Here is a 23,830-nt window from a genome sequence, read left to right as displayed (position 1 = left end):
TCATTTGGGGACATTTCTTATTGGAAGAGGTCCATTCAGAGGCCAAACTTAACCTCATACTATTATATACACTATTACATGATGTTTCTTGAATATTTTTTTCAGTGGATGTACATCTCTATGTATACATAAGCTGCAGACCAAATAGGATGGACAGAAGACTTCATTTGGAATCGTGAGATTTGAAAAAGTGCTGAGGGTGGTTCTTTGCTGGACAAATCATTCATTTGTGAAGCAGCAATTTCAGGGTGATTTGTTACACTTCGAGATGTGAAGCCTCTGCAGTTTAAAGAGAGCACTCAAGATGGGTGCTTAGTAAATGACGGTGCTCTTGAAATTGAAGGGTTCATAGGCTATAAAACATAATGGGTTACATTCTGGTACACATCTGGTACATTATATTTTATATCTGGTAATGTGATAAAGTTTTATTTTTGTTTCTGGCTATAATGTGTAGGTTATTAATTCCTAACTGTGTGTGTGTGTGTAGGGCAGGGTTCTCCATCTCCAATGGTTCTGGAGAGCTACTAATGTATGCGTGCCGGCTTTAGTTCCAGCCCTGCACTAACACAACTGATTAGACTGACGGCGGTTTATTTGAAACAGGGGTGATAGTGCAGGGCTGGAACTAAAAACACTGAGTAACTAGACTGTAAACTATTCAAAACTCAAACTTTCTTTCTATACTATCGTCTAACAAGGTTGGATTCTATTTTCATTGTGATGTCTAGTAATGTATTCGCTGCATATTTAGAATGTCTACTACCTTTCATTATCCATGTAACTGTACTGATATATTGGTTGTTGGGTTTTACATTAGGGTTTTTTGTTAAATAGAAATGCGGTCACACAACTTCTCCTGTGATCATTTTGTTGGTCATGGTTTGAAGCAATGTCCAGGCTATCTACTGTCAACACAAGAATTGGATTAGACTTGCGAATAAAAAACGAAGCAAAAAACTCCTTGTTCCACCTTGTTTGCTCTTTATAACACCCTCATTGTATTACAGTGTATTCATAAAACGGGGTTGCTCGCTCTTAAAGGATTATGCTGTCATCCAAGGAGTTTCTAAATGGACGCAAGCTTTGACAACCAACAGCCCTTATTGAAATGGTCCATGCGCCGCTTTGTTTTGCGCGAAGAAGCAAAGCGAGAGTTTTCACTAAATTCACTAAATACGTGCCCAAAATCTGTCCAGATCATTAATCATTACTGAGTGGCTATGGTTCCGGATTTTCTGGAACCTGACTTGCCCTGACTTGACGTGGCTATTGATATGGTGAATTATGCGCAATGTGCAGGAGATACAGTCTTCATGTTGCAGGCTACACTAAATATATAGTCTTCATGTTGCAGGCTACACTAAAGATATAGTCTTCATGTTGCAGGCTACACTAAAGATACAGTCTTCATGTTGCAGGCTACACTAAATATATATTGTCTTCATGTTGTAGGCTACACTAAATATATAGTCTTCATGTTGCAGGCTACACTAAATATATAGTCTTCATGTTGTAGGCTACACTAAATATATAGTCTTCATGTTGTAGGCTACACTAAAGATACAGTCTTCATGTTGCAGGCTACACTAAATATATAGTCTTCATGTTGCAGGCTACACTAAATATATAGTCTTCATGTTGTAGGCTACACTAAAGATATAGTCTTCATGTTGCAGGCTACACTAAATATATAGTCTTCATGTTGCAGGCTACACTAAATATATAGTCTTCATGTTGTAGGCTACACTAAATATATAGTCTTCATGTTGTAGGCTACACTAAATATATAGTCTTCATGTTGCAGGCTACACTAAAGATATTCTCTTCATGTTGCAGGCTACACTAAAGATATAGTATTTATGTTGTGGGCTACACTAAAGATATAGTCTTTATGTTGTAGGCTATACTAAAGATATAGTCTTCATGTTGTAGGCTACACTAAAGATATAGTCTTCATGTTGCAGGCTACACTAAATATATAGTCTTCATGTTGTAGGCTACACTAAAGATATAGTCTTCATGTTGCAGGCTACACTAAATATATAGTCTTCATGTTGTAGGCTACACTAAAGATATAGTCTTTATGTTGTAGGCTACACTAAAGATATAGTCTTCATGTTGCAGGCTACACTAAATATATAGTCTTCATGTTGTAGGCTTCACTAAAGATATAGTCTTCATGTTGTAGGCTACACTAAATATATAGTCTTCATGTTGTAGGCTACACTAAATATATAGTCTTCATGTTGTAGGCTACACTAAAGATATAGTCTTCATGTTGTAGGCTACACTAAATATACAGTCTTCATGTTGCAGGCTACACTAAATATATAGTCTTCATGTTGTAGGCTTCACTAAAGATATAGTCTTCATGTTGTAGGCTACACTAAAGATACAGTCTTCATGTTGTAGGCTACACTAAATATATAGTCTTCATGTTGCAGGCTACACTAAATATATAGTCTTAATGTTGTAGGCTACACTAAAGATATAGTCTTCATGTTCGAACTATCCATGCCTCAAGCGCGATTTCATGTCATTTTTTCACGTTGTAGCCTACACAAAAGTGTACAAACGTTGTTGTCTGTTGTGACAGTATATTTAGGCATGCATATCAAACTTGAGCCGCTGCTATGAGCCATTCTGGAGCGCACATGCCAAGGCTTGTGCAAGGCTACTTATATCAAACACAAGGAAGACACATCCAGGCAGTCAAAATGGGGATGGTTTTCTCATTATCATTGCAAAGACAAGTTATTTTTTCAGCAACTCTCGCTACGATACGGCAGTATAACTATGAAGATTATCATCACAGATAGTAGGCATTCTAAAGCAGTAGTTAACTATGAAGATTATCATCACAGATAGTAGGCAGTCTAAAGCAGTAGTTAACTATGAAGATTATCATCACAGATAGTAGGCGGTCTAAAGCAGTAGTTAGCTATGAAGATTATCATCACAGATAGTAGGCAGTCTAAAGCAGTAGTTAACTATGAAGATTATCATCACAGATAGTAGGCGGTCTAAAGCAGTAGTTAACTATGAAGATTATCATGATAGATCGCAGGCAGTCTAAAGCAGTATTTAACTATGAAGATTATCATCACAGATAGTAGGCAGTCTAAAGCAGTAGTTAACTATGAAGATTATCATCATAGATAGTAGGCAGTCTAAAGCAGTAGTTGACAAATTATATAAAGAATAATAGCGCGCCGTAATATTATTATTATTTATTATTATTATTATGTGGTGAGATAATAGAGCCATATGATGATAGGACCGCTTACTTTATAGCGCTCCATAAGCCCCAGTGGGCAGAACTTGTCATGTTGTACTGGGACAGTTTTAATAGGAGAAAAAAAAACTCCACCGTGGTTCTCCACAATGGGTCCACCGTGGTTCTGTGTAGCCTAGTTATGCTAATATATTTGAGACCAGTATATTGCAGTTAATTTAGTCTTTGACTTAATAAGTAAAATATTATGAATGGTATACATAAAAACAACCATGAGTCCAGACAGTTTGCAATACGCAATAGAACATACCAGAGGGCATCCTTTACTACCTACATTATTGGGATCATCTGGTTAGCACCAGTGTTTGGAATACATTAGAAATACAAACAGAGGTATAATTAAATTGTGTTTTCTTTTAAAAGATGGGCCTGGCTGAGACTAGAACTGTCAAGGGGTGCTGAAGGTGGGTGTGGTGCATGAATCAAGCGCAGGACGCAGAAGCTCAGTCCAAAAGACTTTAGTGCAATATTCACGTGGAAAATAAGCACAATAAGCCCGAAGGCGAAATCACGGCGCACACAGGCGTCAAACAAACGGCGCACTAACATGTGCGAAAAACCTCTCCAAAACACTGGAGGGAAGTACGTAGCTCCAACACGAAAACAGAAGAGCAATCACACACAAAGACAAACACAACCAACGAGAACTAAATAGGACACTAACGAGGACTAACAAGACACAGGTGTACAACATAAAGACAAAACCAAACGAACATGAAACATAGATCGATGGTAGCTAGTACTCCGGGGACGACGACCGCCGAAGCCTGCCCGAACCAGGAGGAGGAGCAGCCTCGGCCGAAACCGTGACAAGAACATTCAGTTTTCTGCCTGAGTGTGGCACTGTTTACTGCACATTTCTAGATTATCTTGTGATCAGAACAAAACTACATATTTTACTCAACTAGAGACTGAATTAAATGGTGTTTCTTTGAAAAAATGGGCCTGGCTGACATGAAAAATACATTAAGGGGAAATGATACACAGACACAGAGGTTGATTATCTTTCTGCACATCTCTTTATTTACAATGCTGGTTGCCATGGCTAACACAAATGCAGGACGTTGAATGCTACCTGACTCAGAAAAGTTACATAAGTAGGCCTACAGTATCACAGCAAGGTCAAACAGGTGTGTGTGTGTTAGTCAGATTATCCAGTGTCCACAGCAACACTACTGAGAATAGAACATTCCGTTTTCTGCCTGAGTGTGGCGCTGTTTACCACAATCTTCTGGTTCATAATGAACTTATACAGCTCTGGATCCATTGTCCTACCTACCTACTGCAACAACTTGTCAATTATTTACCCTTTTATAGAATAACCCTTTTTACTAATGACTCAAAGGTGTGTGACCATTAAACATTGGCTGCATATCCATTGTCCTTCTCCCAAAGTGTGGACTTGCACATTTCTTCTTGTCTCAGGGATTTAACCATGGCTTAAAGTAGCTCAAACCAATGCTTCCACCTAGCCAATGCTTCCACCTAGCCAATGCTTCCACCTAGCCAATGCTTCCAACTAGCCAATGCTTCCACCTAGCCAATGCTTCCACCTAACCAATACTTCCACCTAGCCAATGCTTCCACCTAGCCAATGATTCCACCTAGCCAATGCTTCCACCTAGCCAATGCTTCCACCTAGCCAATGCTTCCACCTAGCCAATGCTTCCCCTAACCAATGCTTCCCCTAACCAATGCTTCCGCCTAATCAATGCTTCCGCCTAACCAATGCTTCTGCCTAACCAATGCTTCCACCTAGCCAATGCTTCCCCCTAGCCAATGCTTGGATATCCATGAGGAGAGGGATGGACAGCTGGTATGCAGCCATTGATTTCAGATGGCTTCATCAACAGATGAAATGTGTCCCAAATGGCACCCTATTCCCTATACATAGTACACTAATGTTGACCAGGGCCCATAGAGTTCTCGTCAAAAGTACTGCAATATACAGGGAAACGTTATAGGGAATAGGGTACCCTTTGGGACGCATTCCGCCTGTTGATCCCCACCCTGCCTATTGTAAAGCATTTCTCCATTCCATTTACCCAGTTACACAAATGAAGGGGAGAGGCTGTGACTATAATCGATGTAGTGAATTACTTTTACTGTCAATGACTTTATTTGATAAACTTCCTTTATTGTACAGGTGTCCCCCTGTTTTGAAGGTTTAATAAAACCTTAATTCAGCCAAGAAATCTATGTTTTCATTTATGGAATATTCAACAGACTGAACAGTCATGTACCAATGAGATTAATAAATTGCATTGCAGTTGTGTGTGGTGTTGTCATTCAGCCCCATCTAACCTTGGCATGGACTAACTGATAACTGACTAAATACCTCCGCCTTAGGAAATCATTGGGAAAGAAGTCTCACTTCCAGTTTGCACAAATATTTATTTGACTTGCTATAATACAGAGATACAAACCATATAAAATCATACATTAAATCTCTAACAATGTCTTCATTGTGTCTTAATTGAAAATGAAAGCATAGTCTTCCTTTATTCACCATGTCAATAAGGGTAGGGAAATAACAGTATTAATAAAATCAAAATCTAATGACATTTTATTTGTCACGTGCGCCGAATACAACCTTACCGTGAAATGCTTACTTGCAAGCCCTTAACCAACAATGCAGTTTTAAGAAAAATAAGAGTTAAGAAAATATTTACTAAATAAACTAAAGTAAAAAAGAAAGTAACACAATAAAATAATATACAGTTGAAGTCGGAAGTTTACTTACACTTAGGTTGGAGTCATTAAAACTAGTTTTTCAACCACACCACCAATTTCTTGTTAACAAACTATAGTTTTGGCAAGTCGGTGTCACGATCGTCATGGAGAGACCAAGGCGCAGCGTTGCGGGTGAACATATTATATTTATTAAATGATCACACGATCCAAACAACAAACGAAAAACGTGACGTCTATGGTTAAACACACACCAACACGAACAAGAAACCACAAACACAACGTGAAAGACAGACAGTTAAATATGGCTCCCAATCAGAGACACCCAGCTGACACTCGTTGCCTCTGATTGGGAGTCACTCAGACCAACATAGAAAAATCAAACATAGAATTACACACCCTGGCTCAACATAACATTGTCCCCAGAGCCAGGGCGTGACAGTGATAGGTAAAGACCTTTTAAAGTTTAATTCGGGAGATGGTGACTCTTTAAAGAACCACTCTCGTGGTGCCCCAGATCCTAATGAGTTAATTGTAACATGATTCATTTAATCGGGTAACAATTAAACATAGTTAGTTAATTAGAGAAATAACAGTCTTCAGATTAATGTTATAGTCAAGTCACAACACTGTTGTATATGCTATTGCCCCCACGGTTGACCAGGCTCTATCTGAACTATATTCTGCCTTCATTTTTTTTTTACAGAAAAACTTTATTGACCTGAAATTAGTACTGAATGCAGGTAAAACTAAGTATATGTTGTTCTCTAGAGCGCATAAAAATAAGTATTTAAGGATATGTACTTTAGATGGTGTCTTTTGGTTGCTAGAGACGTGACCCAGTGGTTCATTTGATTAGTTCTATATTTTAATGAAGGATGTGACCCAGTTGTTCATTTGATTAGTTCTATATTTTAATTAAGGATGTGACCCAGTTGTTCATTTGATTAGTTCTATATTTTAATTAAGGATGTGACCCAGTCGTTCATTTGATTAGTTCTATATTTTAATTAAGGATGTGACCCAGTTGTTCATTTGATTAGTTCTATATTTTAATTAAGGATGTGACCCAGTTGTTCATTCTGTTCCCTTGCCAGTTCTTATCCTTTTCTAGCTAGCCAACTAGCTACGGCTAACACAGTCACAACCTCTGCATCCAGAATAACAACAAAGTAGCTGCATTTGGATACGTCCATAACAGTGAGCTGATGACGCCCAATTCTGTCTGACATCAGTGCTGCAGGAGGTAGGGGTGCTGATGGTGCTGCAGGAGGTAGGGGTGCTGATGGTGCTGCAGGAGGTAGGGGTGCTGATGGTGCTGCAGGAGGTAGGGGTGCTGATGGTGCTGCAGCACCCCCTGAAAAAATCAGAATGACTTTTTCACAAAAGTAGTGCACTGGGCCTTTACTAGTCCTGTATCAGCGGACCAATTTTTATCCGTCTGTAGCGCGGGCGAAAAATTATTATAGTTTTAATCGATAATTATTTTTGACATACTCGTGCATCAATCTAAATAACGTAATTTAAAAATCCCCATGAAAATCAGTCAGTTTAAGATAAAGATATTTTTGTGTGGGCTGTATCTCAATCGACAGCATCCGCCCATGTCGTCCTTCTGCATCTGCGGTGGAAGGTGGCCGAGCTACATCCCGAAAATCGGTCTTCTCATGAAAACGTAGCATCTGACGATGCATGGGTGGTCCTCTGTAGCTCAGCTGGTAGAGCACGGCGCTTGTAACGCCAAGGTAGTGGGTTCGATCCCCGGGACCACCCATACACAAAAAAATATATAATGTATGCACGCATGACTGTAAGTCGCTTTGGATAAAAGCGTCTGCTAAATGGCATATTATTATTATTATTATTATTATGACGATGGTGTTCTCTGTTTTGCTCTATGACCCCCAAGTGTCACGGGACTCGTCTGAAGGTAACCCATACAAACTAATGGAAGCATGGAGGTGGTTTTGCGCAAACAAAAATAAGGGGTTAAATGTGTGTAAACATATATTTCCTGAGCTTTCTTACCTGTCCTAGATATAGGGCAGACACTTCAAAACCTTATTCCTTATGATTTATTTTTTGCCATTAATGAATGTGTTATTCAATGTGTTTCTATGGGCTAGAGTAGAAAAGGCCAAATTCAATATTTTATAAAATAATTGTTTAATATAATTTTTTGATAGCTAAAGGGGTCCTAAAATTCCAAATCAATTAGCTAAGTGATCGATGGTATTACCATCTTAAAACAGTTCCATATCTTAACGGTTCCTCCCAACGGCTTAGACTTTGAGGTTTAATGTACATTCTGGAATGCCCTTCTCGCCAATCAGAAACAAGTATTCAACAATGCTGTGGTATAACTAAAAGTACAGGACGTATGGAGATTGACAATAGACTTCTTGTATTCAGACTTTTCTGCGTTGATTTTGTTCAGTGCATCACCCTACAGGCAACCTCCACCCTGGAGCACTTTCAACAGGAAGGAATGTTCAGATAGAAACCAATAGCAAATCAATGACTCAAATTTATGGTAATACTGCAATAACTGCCTCTTTCAGAGATGTGAATTCTGATGAAAAGCTGCATTTGTCGATATTTGTCATTCCAATAGATGTTGTTGGTCCAAACATGTTGGGGTATATGAACTGGTCAGCTAACCCTGTCCCAAACATGTTGGGGGTTATGTACTGGTCAGCTAACCATGTCCCAAACATGTTGGGGGTTATGTACTGGTCAGCGAACCATGTCCCAAACATGTTGGGGGTTATGTACTGGTCAGCTAACCCTGTCCCAAACATGTTGGGGGTTATGAACTGATCAGCAAACCCTGTCCCAAACATGTTTGGGGCTATGTACTGGTCTTCCTTCCTTTCAATATTTGAGAGTAGGCTCAAGGTCAATTATGTACATTTTCATAATTAAAATGTCTGTTTTAAATGATCCCACTTTTAAATGACTGTATCAGCCTGTCTCATGGATGTAAGATTCAGGGATGAGCTGTTTGGGTGTGTTTTTAAATGAGTGTGTGTGTGTGTTTGAGCGAGAGAGATGGAGTGTGTGTGTGTTCTTAGTGACAGCGAGCTCTAATCCACCTTAAGGCCAGGGTCCAAAGAGTATATCCATCAGTGTAATGTCAATCCTCTCCTTCCCCTCTGTGGAGTGTCAGTCCTCTCCTTCCCCTCTGTGGAGTGTCAGTCCTCTCCTTCCCCTCTGTGGAGTGTCAGTCCTCTCCTTCACCTCTGTGGAGTGTCAGTCCTCTCCTTCACCTCTGTGGAGTGTCAGTCCTCTCCTTCCCCTCTGTGGAGTGTCAGTCCTCTCCTTCCCCTCTGTGGAGTGTCAGTCCTCTCCTTCCCCTCTGTGGAGTGTCAGTCCTCCCCTTCCCCTCTGTGGAGTGTCAGTCCTCTCCTTCCCCTCTGTGGAGTGTCAGTCCTCTCCTTCACCTCTGTGGAGTGTCAGTCCTCTCCTTCACCTCTGTGGAGTGTCAGTCCTCTCCTTCCCCTCTGTGGAGTGTCAGTCCTCTCCTTCCCCTCTGTGGAGTGTCAGTCCTCTCCTTCCCCTCTGTGGAGTGTCAGTCCTCTCCTTCCCCTCTGTGGAGTGTCAGTCCTCTTCTTCCCCTCTGTGGAGTGTCAGTCCTCTCCTTCCCCTCTGTGGAGTTTCAGTTCGCTCCTTCCCCTCTGTGGAGTGTCAGTCCTCTCCTTCCCCTCTGTGGAGTGTCAGTCCTCTCCTTCCCCTCTGTGGAGTGTCAGTCCTCTCCTTCCCCTCTGTGGAGTGTAGCCTGTGTGGGTGTGTAGTGTAATGATCAATCTTCACCCTTTAGCTTCTCCAGTCTAGTTTTGCAGGATGTACACAGTAGTCCACCATTCTCTACGAGCTTGATACATTTGAAATAATACAAAAAAGAAATACATTTTTGTTCTACAGCCATGTTGTTTTTATTGGCATGTTTCCGTATTATTTTACAATGATGCTCACAGTCTGGAAAGATATGTGTGAACAAAAAGAGTGTCAGGAAGCAGGGTATCCTCTCAGCTGGGAGTGTCCTACATAATGCTGGGCATGCTGTGGCGGACATGTTACTTACAGATTTTAGTCTTGCTCTAGAAGATGATTTATTCATAAGATTCTGAGTTCTATCTGCTGACAGACATGCATAACACACACATGGGCCATTGTACATCAATGGGAGTAGGACAGAGAGGTTGAGCCGGACATAACCAGAGGTTGATGGGCCAACCATGAATGGCTGCTACTGCATTGGAGCCCACCTGGGTATTGGAGCCCACCTGGGTATTGGAGCCCACCTGGGTATTGGAGCCCACCTGGGTATTGGAGCCCACCTGGGTATTGGAGCCCACCTGGGTTAAGTAATCAGACTGGTTGTTGTTGTTCTCTCCCTCTCCCACCTCCTTCCAGCCCCTCCCACCTCCTCCCACCTCATTCCAGACCCTCCCATTTCCTTCCAGCCCCTCCCATGTCCTCCCACCTCATTCCAGCCCCTCCCACCTCCTTCCAGCCCCTCCCACCTCCTCCCACCTCATTCCAGCCCCTTCCATTTCGATCCAGACCCTACCACCTCATTCCAGCCCTTTCCATTTAGTTCCAGCCCCTCCCACCTCCATCCAGCCCCTCCCAGCTCCTCCCATCTCCAGGCCTGTCTGAGGGGAGGGGGGGTTGGGGGTATTTACATACTCTCTTCCCCTGACAATGAGTTGATATGGTCCAGTTGGTTGGAGCATGGTGCTGCCAAATCCTAGGTGGGACACTTGGGCTCATGTACACAATGTGTATAGGGACTATAGATAAACTACCAATGGTGTACTGCTGCTCATCTTCGTCAATGATAATGCTAAATAACTTACATTGAGGGAATGGCTGAAAATGAGGTGCACCACTGGTCATGTTCCCAGTACAGTTGTGCATTGTCCAGGTGGCTATTTTTGAAATGGGAGAGTCTGGGAGGAGAGTCTGGGAGGAAGGTGACAATGTTTGGTGAGAAGGGAGTTCCGACTTGTATGGTTAGTTTTTCTCGCTTAGCATCATAACAACAGCAACAGAGGACCAGTGTCTGACATGGACATAACACTGACTCATTGAAGAAACCGCATGTAGTGACGCAGTGTCCGGCTCACGTAAAGCAATAGTAGCCGTCGTATCAGAGTAAGGATGTAAAAACAGTTGATATAATACATTTATACTGATTATAAAAAAGAAACAAAAATGAGTAAGAAAGAAAAAGAGAGAAAAAGAGAGATCTTCACAGGTGCTTTAGGAGGAGAGACAGAATGGAGGGTAGAGTGACAACTTTAGGAGGAGAGAGAATGGGGGTAGAGGAACAACTTTAGGAGGAGAGAGAATGGAGGGTAGAGGAACTACTTTAGGAGGAGAGAGAATGGGGGTAGAGGGACAACTTTAGGAGGAGAGACAGAATGGAGGGTAGAGTGACAACTTTAGGAGGAGAGAGAATGGGGGTAGAGGAACAACTTTAGGAGGAGAGAGAATGGGGGTAGAGGGACAACTTTAGGAGGAGAGACAGAATGGAGGGTAGAGGAACAACTTTAGGAGGAGAGACAGAATGGAGGGTAGAGGAACAACTTCAGGAGGAGAGAGAATGGAGGGTAGAGGAACAACTTTAGGAGGAGAGAGAATGGAGGGTAGAGGAACTACTTCAGGAGGAGAGAGAATGGAGGGTAGAGGAACAACTTTAGGAGGAGAGACAGAATGGAGGGTAGAGGAACAACTTTAGGAGGAGAGAGAATGGAGGGTAGAGGAACAACTTTAGGAGGAGAGAGAATGGAGGGTAGAGGAACAACTTCAGGAGGAGAGAGAATGGGGGTAGAGGAACAACTTTAGGAGGAGAGAGAATGGAGGGTAGAGGAACAACTTTAGGAGGAGAGAGAATGGAGGGTAGAGGGACAACTTTAGGAGGAGAGAGAATGGAGGGTAGAGGAACAACTTTAGGAGGAGAGAGAATGGAGGGTAGAGGAACAACTTCAGGAGGAGAGAGAATGGGGGTAGAGGAACAACTTTAGGAGGAGAGAGAATGGAGGTAGAGGAACAACTTCAGGAGGAGAGAGAATGGAGGGTAGAGGAACAACTTCAGGAGGAGAGAGAATGGAGGGTAGAGGAACAACTTTAGGAGGAGAGACAGAATGGAGGGTAGAGGAACAACTTTAGGAGGAGAGAGAATGGAGGGTAGAGGAACAACTTTAGGAGGAGAGAGAATGGAGGGTAGAGGAACAACTTCAGGAGGAGAGAGAATGGAGGGTAGAGGAACAACTTTAGGAGGAGAGAGAATGGAGGGTAGAGGAACAACTTTAGGAGGAGAGACAGAATGGGGGGTAGAGGAACAACTTTAGGAGGAGAGAGAATGGAGGGTAGAGGAACAACTTTAGGAGGAGAGAGAATGGGGGTAGAGGAACAACTTTAGGAGGAGAGAGAATGGAGGGTAGAGGAACAACTTTAGGAGGAGAGAGAATGGGGGTAGAGGAACAACTTTAGGAGGAGAGACAGAATGGAGGGTAGAGGAACAACTTTAGGAGGAGAGAGAATGGGGTAGAGGAACAACTTTAGGAGGAGAGAGAATGGGGGTAGAGGAACTACTTTAGGAGGAGAGACAGAATGGAGGGTAGAGAAACAACTTCAGGAGGAGAGAGAATGGAGGGTAGAGGAACAACTTTAGGAGGAGAGACAGAATGGAGGGTAGAGGAACAACTTTAGGAGGATAGAGAATGGGGGTAGAGGACCAACTTTAGGAGGAGAGACAGAATGGAGGGTAGAGGAACAACTTTAGGAGGAGAGACAGAATGGAGGGTAGAGGGACAACTTTAGGAGGAGAGAGAATGGAGGGTAGAGGAACAACTTTATGAGGAGAGACAGAATGGAGGGTAGAGTGACAACTTTAGGAGGAGTGAGAATGGGGGTAGAGGAACAACTTTAGGAGGAGAGAGAATGGGGGTAGAGGAACAACTTTAGGAGGAGAGAGAATGGGGGTAGAGGAACAACTTTAGGAGGAGAGAGAATGGGGGTAGAGGAACAACTTTAGGAGGAGAGAGAATGGAGGGTAGAGGAACAACTTTAGGAGGAGAGAGAATGGGGGTAGAGGAACAACTTTAGGAGGAGAGAGAATGGAGGGTAGAGGAACAACTTTAGGAGGAGAGAGAATGGGGTAGAGGAACAACTTTAGGAGGAGAGAGAATGGGCGTAGAGGAACAACTTTAGGAGGAGAGAGAATGGGGGGTAGAGGAACAACTTTAGGAGGAGAGAGAATGGGGGTAGAGGAACAACTTTAGGAGGAGAGAGAATGGGGGTAGAGGAACAACTTTAGGAGGAGAGAGAATGGGGTAGAGGAACAACTTTAGGAGGAGAGAGAATGGGGGGTAGAGGAACAACTTTAGGAGGAGAGACAGAATGTAGGGTAGAGGAACAACTTTAGGAGGAGAGAGAATGGGGGTAGAGGATGAGACGATTAACCATAACTATCATTTAAATAAAAGCCAAAGGCCGACGACACAGAACAACATTTACAACAGGAAGAAGAGGAGAAGGAGGAAGAGGAGAGGGGGGGGGGGGGTCTGATATGTGCATGTGTGCAAACCTACTGAGTAATGCTACATTCATAACCAAGTAGGAAGGTAGTAATTACCAAGTGAGAAGGTAGTAATTACCAAGTGGGAAGATGGTAATTACCAATTGTGAAGTCGTAAATACTAGTTGGATGCATTCACATGCATTGACCACGTTGAGAAACGCAGATTGGCTAATGGCCAACAAGCTGCTTTAACCATAAACTAAAAGTACAGCCATCATGCTGGTAAACAAATGATTGTGTTCAAAAACCATATTAATATATAGCTTTTTATAAATAATGTTTTGTTACATTTAACTGCCGAAAATGCTGTTATCAAGGTAATTTCCTTTGTAGGTGGGGTCAGAGGTCATCATGTGGGAGTAGTGGGAGCTCAGGATGATAGACGTGTTTCCCAGTTGGAGAGGCGTTCAAGCGGATTTTTTCCTGTCGTATGTGGTAAATACCAACTTCCCACTTGGTTATGAACGCAGCAAAAGTACCATGATAAAAGCATGTTTGCACCGTCCCGTGACATGCTTGAGAGGGGTGCAGGGATGGTGATGGGGGTTTTGGGGTCGGGGGTTTAAAGCACTTGACGCTGCAGCTTAGCCTAACATCTTTGTGGCACGCTGGTTGGCTTCATCAATCCTGGTCTTGTTGGAATCAGCCTGAGGTGAGAGAGAGAGAGTTGAGATGTTATGAAATGAAATCATTCAAGCAATCAACTACCAATCAATAAATCAAGACTGTGGATTGTCAACTCAAGGATGGGCTGCCAATCGCTAACACTGAAAATGTATTGATTGATTGTCATCGTCAAAATAATGGATAGTACCTTGTCCATGATCCTGTCGATCTGGCGGTTCTGGGTGTCGATCTCGTTACCCATGTCCAGGGCCATGTGACGCAAGTTACCGATGATCCCACCCACCTGCTCCAGGTTCTCATCCATCTCATTCTCCCGGGCGTCGTCTGTTACCCTGGAAACACACATCGGATATTCCATGAAACTAACGGTAGCCTTGGAGTGGCAGAGGGAGTCCACACAGACACACACACACACACACACACTCTTACTAATACATGAACACACTCACCTGCGGATGAAGCCTCCACTGATGGCCATCTGTTCACGTTCGTCCACCACACGGGCCCCTGGCTGACTGTTCACCACTCCATCCTGGTTGGCCCCCCACGCCTGGCCCCCACCCTTTATCCTGCAGGGACACACGCCAGTCAGGGTGTGTAGAGGTGTGTGTGTGTTTGTGTGCATGTAAACTGTAATTTGATGTAATAGAAATATGACAAAAGCCATGCATAGTGACAGCAAGGCGGCCCACCAACAAAGCATGCCAATGATATCTTAGGGACATATATATATATATATACGTTATATATGTTAGGTCTATCAATGAACAACTGATCAATTCTAGTGTATTTACTGTGTCTATGTGTTCTTTATAGACTTGTAGCTAGAAGAGACATTAACCCTCCCACCAGCACAAACACATTAAACACACAGAACACCAAGTAGAAGACAACACAGACAGACAGGCAGGCAGGGGGGTTAGACACACAAGGAGAACACATTGTACACAGATACAGAACACACACAGGAGTAAGAACACACACAGACAGGAAGACAGACAGGAGGACAGGAGGACAGACAGGAGGACAGACAGGGAGAAGGGAGGACAGACAGGAGGACAGACAGGAGGGGAGACAGGAGGACAGACAGGAGGACAGACAGGAGGACAGACAGGAGGACAGACAGGGGGGGAGACAGGAGGACAGACAGGAGGACAGACAGGAGGACAGACAGGAGGGGAGACAGGAGGACAGGAGGACAGACAGGGAGACAGGAGGACAGACAGGAGGACAGACAGGAGGACAGACACACATCATATCCACACCATCTGATTACTGGAGGAACAGTTTAGATCACAAAGCATCAGAAATAACCCAGAGTGAGCATGATAGTTAATGATACTGAGTTACAGAATCACATGGAAATGGATAAATACATTCACATGATAAAAGTAAAGTGAAAAAAAAACGTGTTTACAGCTGCAGGGACTAAAAAGTGAGGTCATGCCGTGGTGCTAGCAGAATCACTGCTGCAATGTGTGTAACACTGTGCAAGTGATAATTAGTAAAAATAAAAATAAAAACTTGTACAGGGTTATAAAAATAAAGCTTTTTGGTGCCCGCAACTGTAAGTAGAGGAAAATACATAGACAACACTAATGAACATAATGCTATGGACATTATGTTATGGACATAATGATATGGACATAATGCCATGGACACAGAAAAGGCTTTGCCTCAGAACATGACTCTGAGGCCATAGTTTGGCTTTGCATTGGCTCCTTAGGGACTATCCCATCACACTCCATAACCATACACACACACACACACGCACGCACGCACGCACACACACACACACATACACACGCACACACACGCACACACACACACACACACACACACACACACACACACACACACACACACACACGCAAATACGTGCAAACACGTGTACGTAATGTACACACACAAAAATGCACACACACACACACACACACACACACACACACACACACACACACACACACACACACACACACACACACACACACACACACACACACAACACACACACACACACACACACACACACACACACACACACACCTGACTTGCACTGTTGTGGCGGTAAGTCAAGTTCGGTTTAAAATCACTTGGACTTTATAGACGTTTATGATTGTCGCTCACTACAGCAGTTAAATGTGCATAAAACAATAGCTTTGAAATAAAATTATTCCTGTGATGGCAAATTGTCTTGAGAAGAAGTACACTATATATACGAAAGTATGTGGACACCCATTCAACTTCGTGGATTCAGCTATTTCAGGCACACCCGTTGCTGACAGGTGTATAAAATTGAACCTCCATGCAATCTCCATAGACAAACATTTGCAGTAAAAAGGCCTTACTGAAGAGCTCAGTGACTTTCAACATGGCACCATCATAGGATGCCACCTTTCCAACAAGTCAGTTCTTTACATTTCTGCCCTGCTAGAGCTGCCCCGGTCAACTGTAAGTGCTGTTATAGTGAAGTGGAAACGTCAAGGAGCAACAACGGCTCAGCCGCGAAGTGGTAGGCCACACAACCTCACCGAACGAGACCGCCGAGTGCTGAAACGCGTAGCTCGTAAAAGTCGTCTGTCTTCGGTGGCAACACTCACTACCGAGTTCCAAACTGCATCTGGAAGCAGCGTCAGCATATTCGTCGGGAGCTTAATTAAATGGGTTTCCATGGCCGAGCAGCCGCACACAAGCCTAAGATCACCAGGCGCAATGCCAAGCTTCGGCTGGAGTGGTGTAAAGCTCACCGCCATTGGACTCTGGAGCAGTAGAAACACGTTCTCTGGAGTGATGAATCACGCTTCACCATCTGGCAGTCCGACGGATGAATCTGGGTTTGGGCGGATGCCAGAAGAATGCTACCTGCCCCAATGCATGGTGCCAACTGTAAAGTTTGATGGAGGAGGAATAATGGTCTGGGGCTGTTTTTCATGGTTCGGACTAAGCCCCTTAGTTCCAGGGAAGGGAATTCTTAACGCTACAGCATACAATGACATTCTAGACGATTCTATGCTTCCAACTTTTTGGCAAGGTTTGGGGAAGGCCCTTTTCCGTTTCAGCATGACAATGCCCCCATGGACAAAGCGAGGTCCATATAGAAATGGTTTGTCGCCTCCCGAGTGGCACAGCGGTCTAAGGCACTGTATCGCAGTGCTAGAGGCTTCACTACAGATCCTGGTTAGATCCCAGTCTGTGTCACAGCCGGCCGCGACCGGGAGACCCATGAGGCGGCGCACAATTGGCCCAGTGTCGTCCGGGTTAGGGGAGGGTTTGGCCAGCTGGGATGTCCTTGTCCCATTGCGCTCTAGCGACTCCCTGTGGCAGGCCGGGCGCATGCGCGCTGACTTCGGTCGCCAGCTGTACCGTGTTTCCTCCGACACATTGGTGTGGCTGGCTTCCGGGTTAAGCGAGCAGTTCGGCTTGGCAGGGTTGTGTTTCGGAGGACGCATGGCTCTCGACCTTTGCCTCTCCCGAGTCCATACGGGAGTTGCAACAATGGAACAAGACTGTAACTACCATTGGGGAGAAAAGAAATACAAAATCAAATAAACATATAAACAATGGTTTATCGAGATCGGTGTGGAAGAACTTGACTGGCCTGCCTAGAGCCCTGACCTCAACCCCATCAAACACCTTTGGGATGAATTGGAACGCTGACTGCAAACCAGGCCTAATCGCCCAACATCCGTGCCTGACCTCACTATTGCTCTTGTGGCTGAATGGAAGCAAGTCCCTGCAGCAATGTTCCAACATCTAGTGGAAAGACTTCCCAGAAGAGTGGAGGCTGTTATAGCAGCAAAGGAGGGACCAACTCCATATTAATGACCATGAATTTGGAATGAGATGTTCGATGAGCAGGTGTCCACATACTTTTGGCCATGTAGTGTATGTGACTTCTAAACACCAGTGAGCTGCACAATCAAATTTCACGAAACATTGTGAACATTAACTCAACTTCCTGAAATGCTTCAGTTCCTCCTGTTTCAACACACATGAACCATACACAGCAACTTACTATCATCTCAGGGCCGAATTCTGAGTCGAGATTTGAACACTTAACTTGAGCGTCGGAAGAGATCTTTTCAATGCAAAGTTCAAGTTAGGTGCATAAATCTCAAAACACACATATAACCATTAGCTTCCCACTAAGCAGTTTGATTCAATACCTCATCGAATATAAACGATCATCACTGTTCTTTTGGTAGGAATGATCCTTATCTATTTCATTGTGTTCCCTGTCCAAGGTTTTTATATGTCCACCAAGCAGCATGTAACACTATATGGTGAAACCAAGAGCAAGAGAGCATGTTCATGCATAGGACTGATGTACCAACAACAGCAGTAAATCATGTCATGCTAATGTAGGTTCATGTCAATGTAATGCCTACTGCCTCGGGTAAGAATATTATGGAACATGCTGCTGTATGTATGGGGGGAAAGTGTTACAGTGGATTAGCCCAGCATGCATCTCTCTCTCGCTCTCGCTCTCTCTCTCTCTCTCTCTCTCTCTCTCTCTCTCTCTCTCTCTCTCTCTCTCTCTCTCTCTCTCTCTCTCTCTCTCTCTCTCTCTCTCTCTCTCTCTCGCTCTCTCTCTCGCTCTCTCTCTCTCTCTCCAGGTCAAAGTGCACATGGAAGCAGCATGCACACTAGTTAAGGCATTCAAGCAGGTAGTCAGGCAGACAGACAGGCAGACAGGCAGGCAGGCAGGCAGGCAGGCAGGCAAGGCAGGCTGCACCTACTTGTCACAGGGACATGAACAAAGACCACAGAGAGACCCTAGATTGTTCAAATTCTTTTCTGCATCCTTCATGTCCTTATTGATCTGGTCCATCCCCTCCTCGATCCGCTCCAGTTGCTCTGATTATCAACACAAGTCATTTATCCCCACAAAGAACGAGAGCACGTGGAAAGAAAGAAAGAAATAGGAGGAGGAGGAGGACAAAGGAGAGGAGACAAAAAGAGACATTGACTGTGACAAGAGAGACAGACGTTGGACAGCACTACCAACACCACAGAGGCTAGAGCCCTGACCCGTCGCCACCGGTTACCTACTTGGCAACACATGGACATAATTGGACACAGCATTGCCCTAAACCCTTCATATCTTTCTCGGCCTCCTTCAAGTCTTGGTTGACCTTGTTCATGCCATCTTCAAACCGATCCAGTTGTTCTGGTGAGGACAAAGGTAATGAGAGCAGTGAAATGAATCGGATTGGCTGTTGTGATGATTGAGCTCTAAGCTACAGCCTATCAAACACAGCCAGAATGCAATGCAAGAGGTAAGACCAATTGGAAAGATGCACCAGGGAAGCAGGGGTCATCACACTGAGCCTAGTATGTCCCTGGTGACATTATGGTGGGAAGCTTGTGGAAGGCTTGTGTATATACAGTTGAAGTCGGAAGTTTACATACACCTTAGCCAAATACATTTAAACTCAGTTTTTCACGATTCCTGACATTTAATCCTAGTCAAAATTCCCTGTCTTAGGTCAGTTAGGATCACCACTTTATTTTAAGAATGTGAAATGTCAGAATAATAGTAGAGAGAATGATTTATTTCAGCTTTTTAACATAGGTATATACTGTATTATCACATTGATAGACTCACCTGATTCTTTGTCAATAAAGACAGTGTACGTGTATTTGTATACGTATTTACTAGACAGGCACTTCCATCCAAACTTCCATCTATTTCGTTAACACATGGAATCATTCAGCTGATTAACAGCAGTGATTTGAACCACTAGCCGTTCAATCATCAGCCTTCTTCCCTGACCTCTGGGCAGTGTTGGGGAAGCTACTCTGAAAATATAGTTACCAAGCTACCAATTACTTCACACTGGAAGAAGTTAAGCTACACTAAAGCTACCCTTTCGAAACTTATAGTTTACTTAAATAAAGTTACTTTGAAAAAGTAGTTCACTATCATACCTAAATCGGAAATGTCACAGGCTACAAATTGGAGAGAGAGCGGGAGAGAGAGAGAGAGAGAGAGAGAGAGAGAGAGAGAGAGAGAGAGAGAGAGAGAGAGAGAGAGAGAGAGAGAGAGAGAGAGAGAGAGAGTGAGAGAGTGAGAGAGTGAGAGAGTGAGAGAGAGAGTAGAGAGAGAGAGAGAGGGCGAGCAAGTGATAAACAGACAGAGTAGAGAGACAGGATGAGAGTGAAGGAGGAGTGTAGATGAACTGAAGTGTTGTGAAGCAGTGGATTAGGTGAAAAGCATTATGGGGGGTGCAATCAGAATGTTTGAATAATATGTAAGTTGGGTTATGACCACCCCCCAAGAGCTTACCCTAACCACTGATACAGGGTCAGTTATTGGTTAATTCCCTAAATGGTGAGTTGGATTAGCATTGTGGTTCGGGTCAACATCTACCTGGAGTGGGTCCAGGGGAGAAGGGAGTGGTCTGTAGCATAGGCAAGGCAGGGTAAGGGTATTCATGGCTGGGGTGGCTTGCTTGCTTGTTGATGTTTGGACTTTTTTTTTTTAATCCCTGGGTTATGGCGATGCGGAAACAACTCACAATGTTTGAGACTGATACACGTCTCTGGTCACTGGACACGGAATGGACACAGCCACGAGATGAGACAGGGAACTAGACATCTATTTTGCTTCTGTTCTTTCAGTCTCTCTCTCTCTCTCTCTCATTCTCTCTCTCTCATTCTCTCTCTCTCTCTCTCTCTCTCTCTCTCTCTCTCTCTCTCTCTCTCTCTATGTCTCTCTCTGTCTCTCTCTCTCTCCCTCTTCATCTCTCTCTCTCTCTCTCTCTCTCTCTCTCTCTCGGGAGCTGGCCTGTAGGGACACCAGTCTCTCTTTCGACCAGCTGGTCGACATGTCTATCAGGTTAGATAACCTATTGGCCACCCGCGGACGTCCTGAGGGGGGTCCGTCCATTCCACCCTCCAGCGCATCCGAGCCGTGTCCTATGGAGCTCGGGGGCGCTGGCGCTAGAGATAGGAGGAATCGGCAGGCGAGGGGGTCCATCCGCTGCACCAACTGTGGTCGGGGAGGACACACCGCGGCTAGGTGCTGGGGATGGCCTCCTCAGGGAGATGACGACAGGTCCCGCACTGGGGATTCCCTCCAGGTGAGTAGGCGCCCCACTCACCCAGAGCTCACTGTTGCCCATTTTTGTATACCTGTCAGTTTCCCACAGGTAGCACCTCATTCCCAGCATAAGGCGCTGGTAGATTCGGGCGCGGCTGGGAATTTTATTGATAGAAAGTTTTGTTTAAGGTTAGGGATTCCCCTTATTCCTGTTGATGTTCCTTTTCCCGTTCACGCCCTAGATAGTCGTCCGTTGGGTACGGGCTTGATCAGGGAGGTCACGGCGCCACTTAGGATGTGTGCGCGGGGGGATCATCAGGAAATGATTCAGCTGTTCCTGATTGACTCTCCTGCGTATCCGGTGGTGCTGGGCATGCCCTGGTTGAGTACCCATAACCCAGTTATTTCGTGGCAGGAGAGGGCTCTGATGGAGTGGTCTGCTCAGTGTGTGGGTAGATGTTTGGGCGTTTCCGTAGGGGCTACCTCGGTGGAGAGTCCAAACCAGGTGCCCGCATTGCACGTTCCACCTGAGTATGGGGATTTTGCTATTGCGTTTAGTAAGGCGAGGGCGACGCGGTTGCCACCCCATAGGCAGGGGGATTGTGCGATAGACCTCCAGGCAGGAGCTGCGCTCCCACGGAGCCATGTGTATCCTCTGTCTCAGGAGGAGAAGAAAGCTATGGAGGTTTACATAGAGGAATCTCTGAGACAAGGATACATACGGCCTTCCACTTCCCCTGCGTCCTCGAGTTTCTTTTTTGTGAAGAAGAAGGATGGGGGTTTGCGCCCGTGCATCGATTACCGTGGTCTCAATCAGATTACGGTGAAGTATAGTTATCCACTCCCGCTGATTGCGACCATGACGGAGTCGTTGCATGGGGCGCGTTTCTTCACGAAGTTAGATCTCAGGAGCGCGTACAACTTGGTGCGCATCAGGGAGGGAGATGAATGGAAAACAGCCTTTAGTACTACCTCGGGCCATTACGAGTATCTGGTCATGCCATACGGGTTGATGAACGCTCCGTCAGTTTTCCAATCATTCGTAGATGAGATCTTTAGGGACATGCAGGGGCAGGGAGTGGTGGTGTACATTGATGACATTCTCATGTACTCGCCTACCCGTGTCGAGCATGTGGCCCTGGTGCGCAGAGTGTTGCGGAGGCTGGTGGAGCACGACCTGTATGTGAAGGCGGAGAAGTGTCTGTTTTTCCAGGAGTCGATCTCCTTTTTGGGTTATCAGTTGTCAGCTTCAGGGGTGAAGATGGAGGTAGACCGAGTGTCAGCCGTGCGTAATTGGCAAACACCAACCACTGTGAAAGAGGTGCAGCAGTTTTTGGGGTTTGCGAATTACTACCGGAGGTTTATCCGGGGTTTTGGACAAGTGGCAGCTCCCATCACGTCTCTCTTGAAGGGGGGTCCGGTGCGTCTGCAGTGGTCGGTCGAGGCGGACAGGGCGTTTGGGAGACTGAAGGACCTGTTTACCTCGGCTCCGGTGCTGGCTCATCCGGATCCCTCTTTACCATTTCAAGTAGAGGTGGACGCGTCTGAGGCCGGTATTGGCGCCGTGCTTTCACAACGGTCAGGCGCGCCACCTAAACTCCGCCCCTGTGCCTTCTATTCTAAGAAGCTCAGCCCGGCGGAGCGAAATTATGACGTAGGGGACAGGGAGCTGTTAGCTGTGGTACAGGCCCTTAAGGTGTGGAGGCACTGGCTTGAGGGGGCTCAACACCCTTTCCTCATTTTGACGGACCACCGTAACCTGGAGTACATCCGGGCAGCGAGGAGGCTGAACCCTCGGCAGGCTAGATGGAGTATGTTTTTGACCCGTTTCTCGTTTAAGATCACCTACATCCCTGGGTCACAAAACGGTAAGGCAGATGCGCTGTCTCGGCGGTATGACGGGGAGGAGAGGTCCGTGGAGCCCACTCCCATACTGCCGGAGTCGTGTCTAGTGGCACCGGTGGTGTGGGAGCTCGATTCTGAGCTCGAGCGGGCATTACGCACCGACCCTAGTCCACCACAATGCCCGGAGGGTCGGAAGTATGTTCCGCTCGAGTGTCGGGATCGATTGATCTATTGGGCTCACACGTCACCCTCCTCTGGACACCCGGGTATCGGTCTTAGTGCCAAATATTGGTGGCCCACGTTGGCCAGGGATGTGAGGGTTTATGTTTCTTCCTGCTCGGTGTGCGCCCAGTGTAAGGCGCCTAGACATCTGCCTAGGGGTAAGTTACTGCCCCTGCCCGTTCCACAACGACCATGGTCCCACCTCTCGGTGGATTTTATAACTGACCTTCCTCTCTCTCAAGGGAATACTACCATCCTGGTCGTTGTGGACCGGTTCTCTAAGGCCTGTCGTTTGCTCCCCATGCCGGGTCTTCCTACGGCCCTGCAAACTGCCGAGGCACTGTTTACCCATGTGTTCCGGCACTACGGGGTACCCGAGGACATTGTGGCTGATCGGGGTCCCCAATTCACCTCCAGAGTCTGGAGAGCGTTTATGGAGCGGTTGGGGGTCTCGGTAAGCCTCACCTCGGGGTACCACCCGGAGAGTAATGGGCAGGTGGAACGTGTAAAC

At 45.2% G+C, this 23,830-nt stretch overlaps 2 protein-coding genes across 3 annotated transcripts in view; one reads left to right on the top strand and one right to left on the bottom strand.

Moving 5' to 3' along the window:
* LOC311103011 (calpain-1 catalytic subunit-like) overlaps positions 1-939 on the top strand; it is a 39,660-nt gene extending 38,721 nt beyond the window's left edge. Inside the window, exon 22 of the mRNA XM_084144505.1 lies at positions 106-939. Within this exon, the coding sequence (XP_084000631.1) occupies positions 106-132 (27 nt within the window). The 3' untranslated portion in view covers positions 133-939. The remainder of the gene's footprint in view (positions 1-105) is intronic.
* A 13,225-nt stretch (positions 940-14,164) lies between these two features.
* The window catches only part of LOC311102334 (synaptosomal-associated protein 25-B-like), a gene marked incomplete at both ends in the record, with an annotated part of 31,411 nt that continues 21,745 nt past the window's right edge, over positions 14,165-23,830 (bottom strand). Inside the window, 4 exons of one of the 2 annotated variants that reach the window (XM_084143642.1) lie at positions 14,165-14,227; positions 14,395-14,539; positions 14,657-14,776; positions 19,260-19,377. In XM_084143642.1, the coding sequence (XP_083999768.1) occupies positions 14,165-14,227; positions 14,395-14,539; positions 14,657-14,776; positions 19,260-19,377 (446 nt within the window). Of the gene's footprint in view, positions 14,228-14,394; positions 14,540-14,656; positions 14,777-18,946; positions 19,065-19,259; positions 19,378-23,830 lie in introns of both variants that reach the window. The other variant, XM_084143641.1, reaches the window with a different exon arrangement.

The sequence above is a fragment of the Coregonus lavaretus genome (assembly GCF_964263955.1).
Source record: "Coregonus lavaretus genome assembly, chromosome: 27".
Taxonomy (NCBI): Eukaryota; Metazoa; Chordata; class Actinopteri; order Salmoniformes; family Salmonidae; genus Coregonus; species Coregonus lavaretus.
Note: the sequence above shows the minus strand (reverse complement) of the source record. Positions and strands in the feature narration are given on the sequence as shown.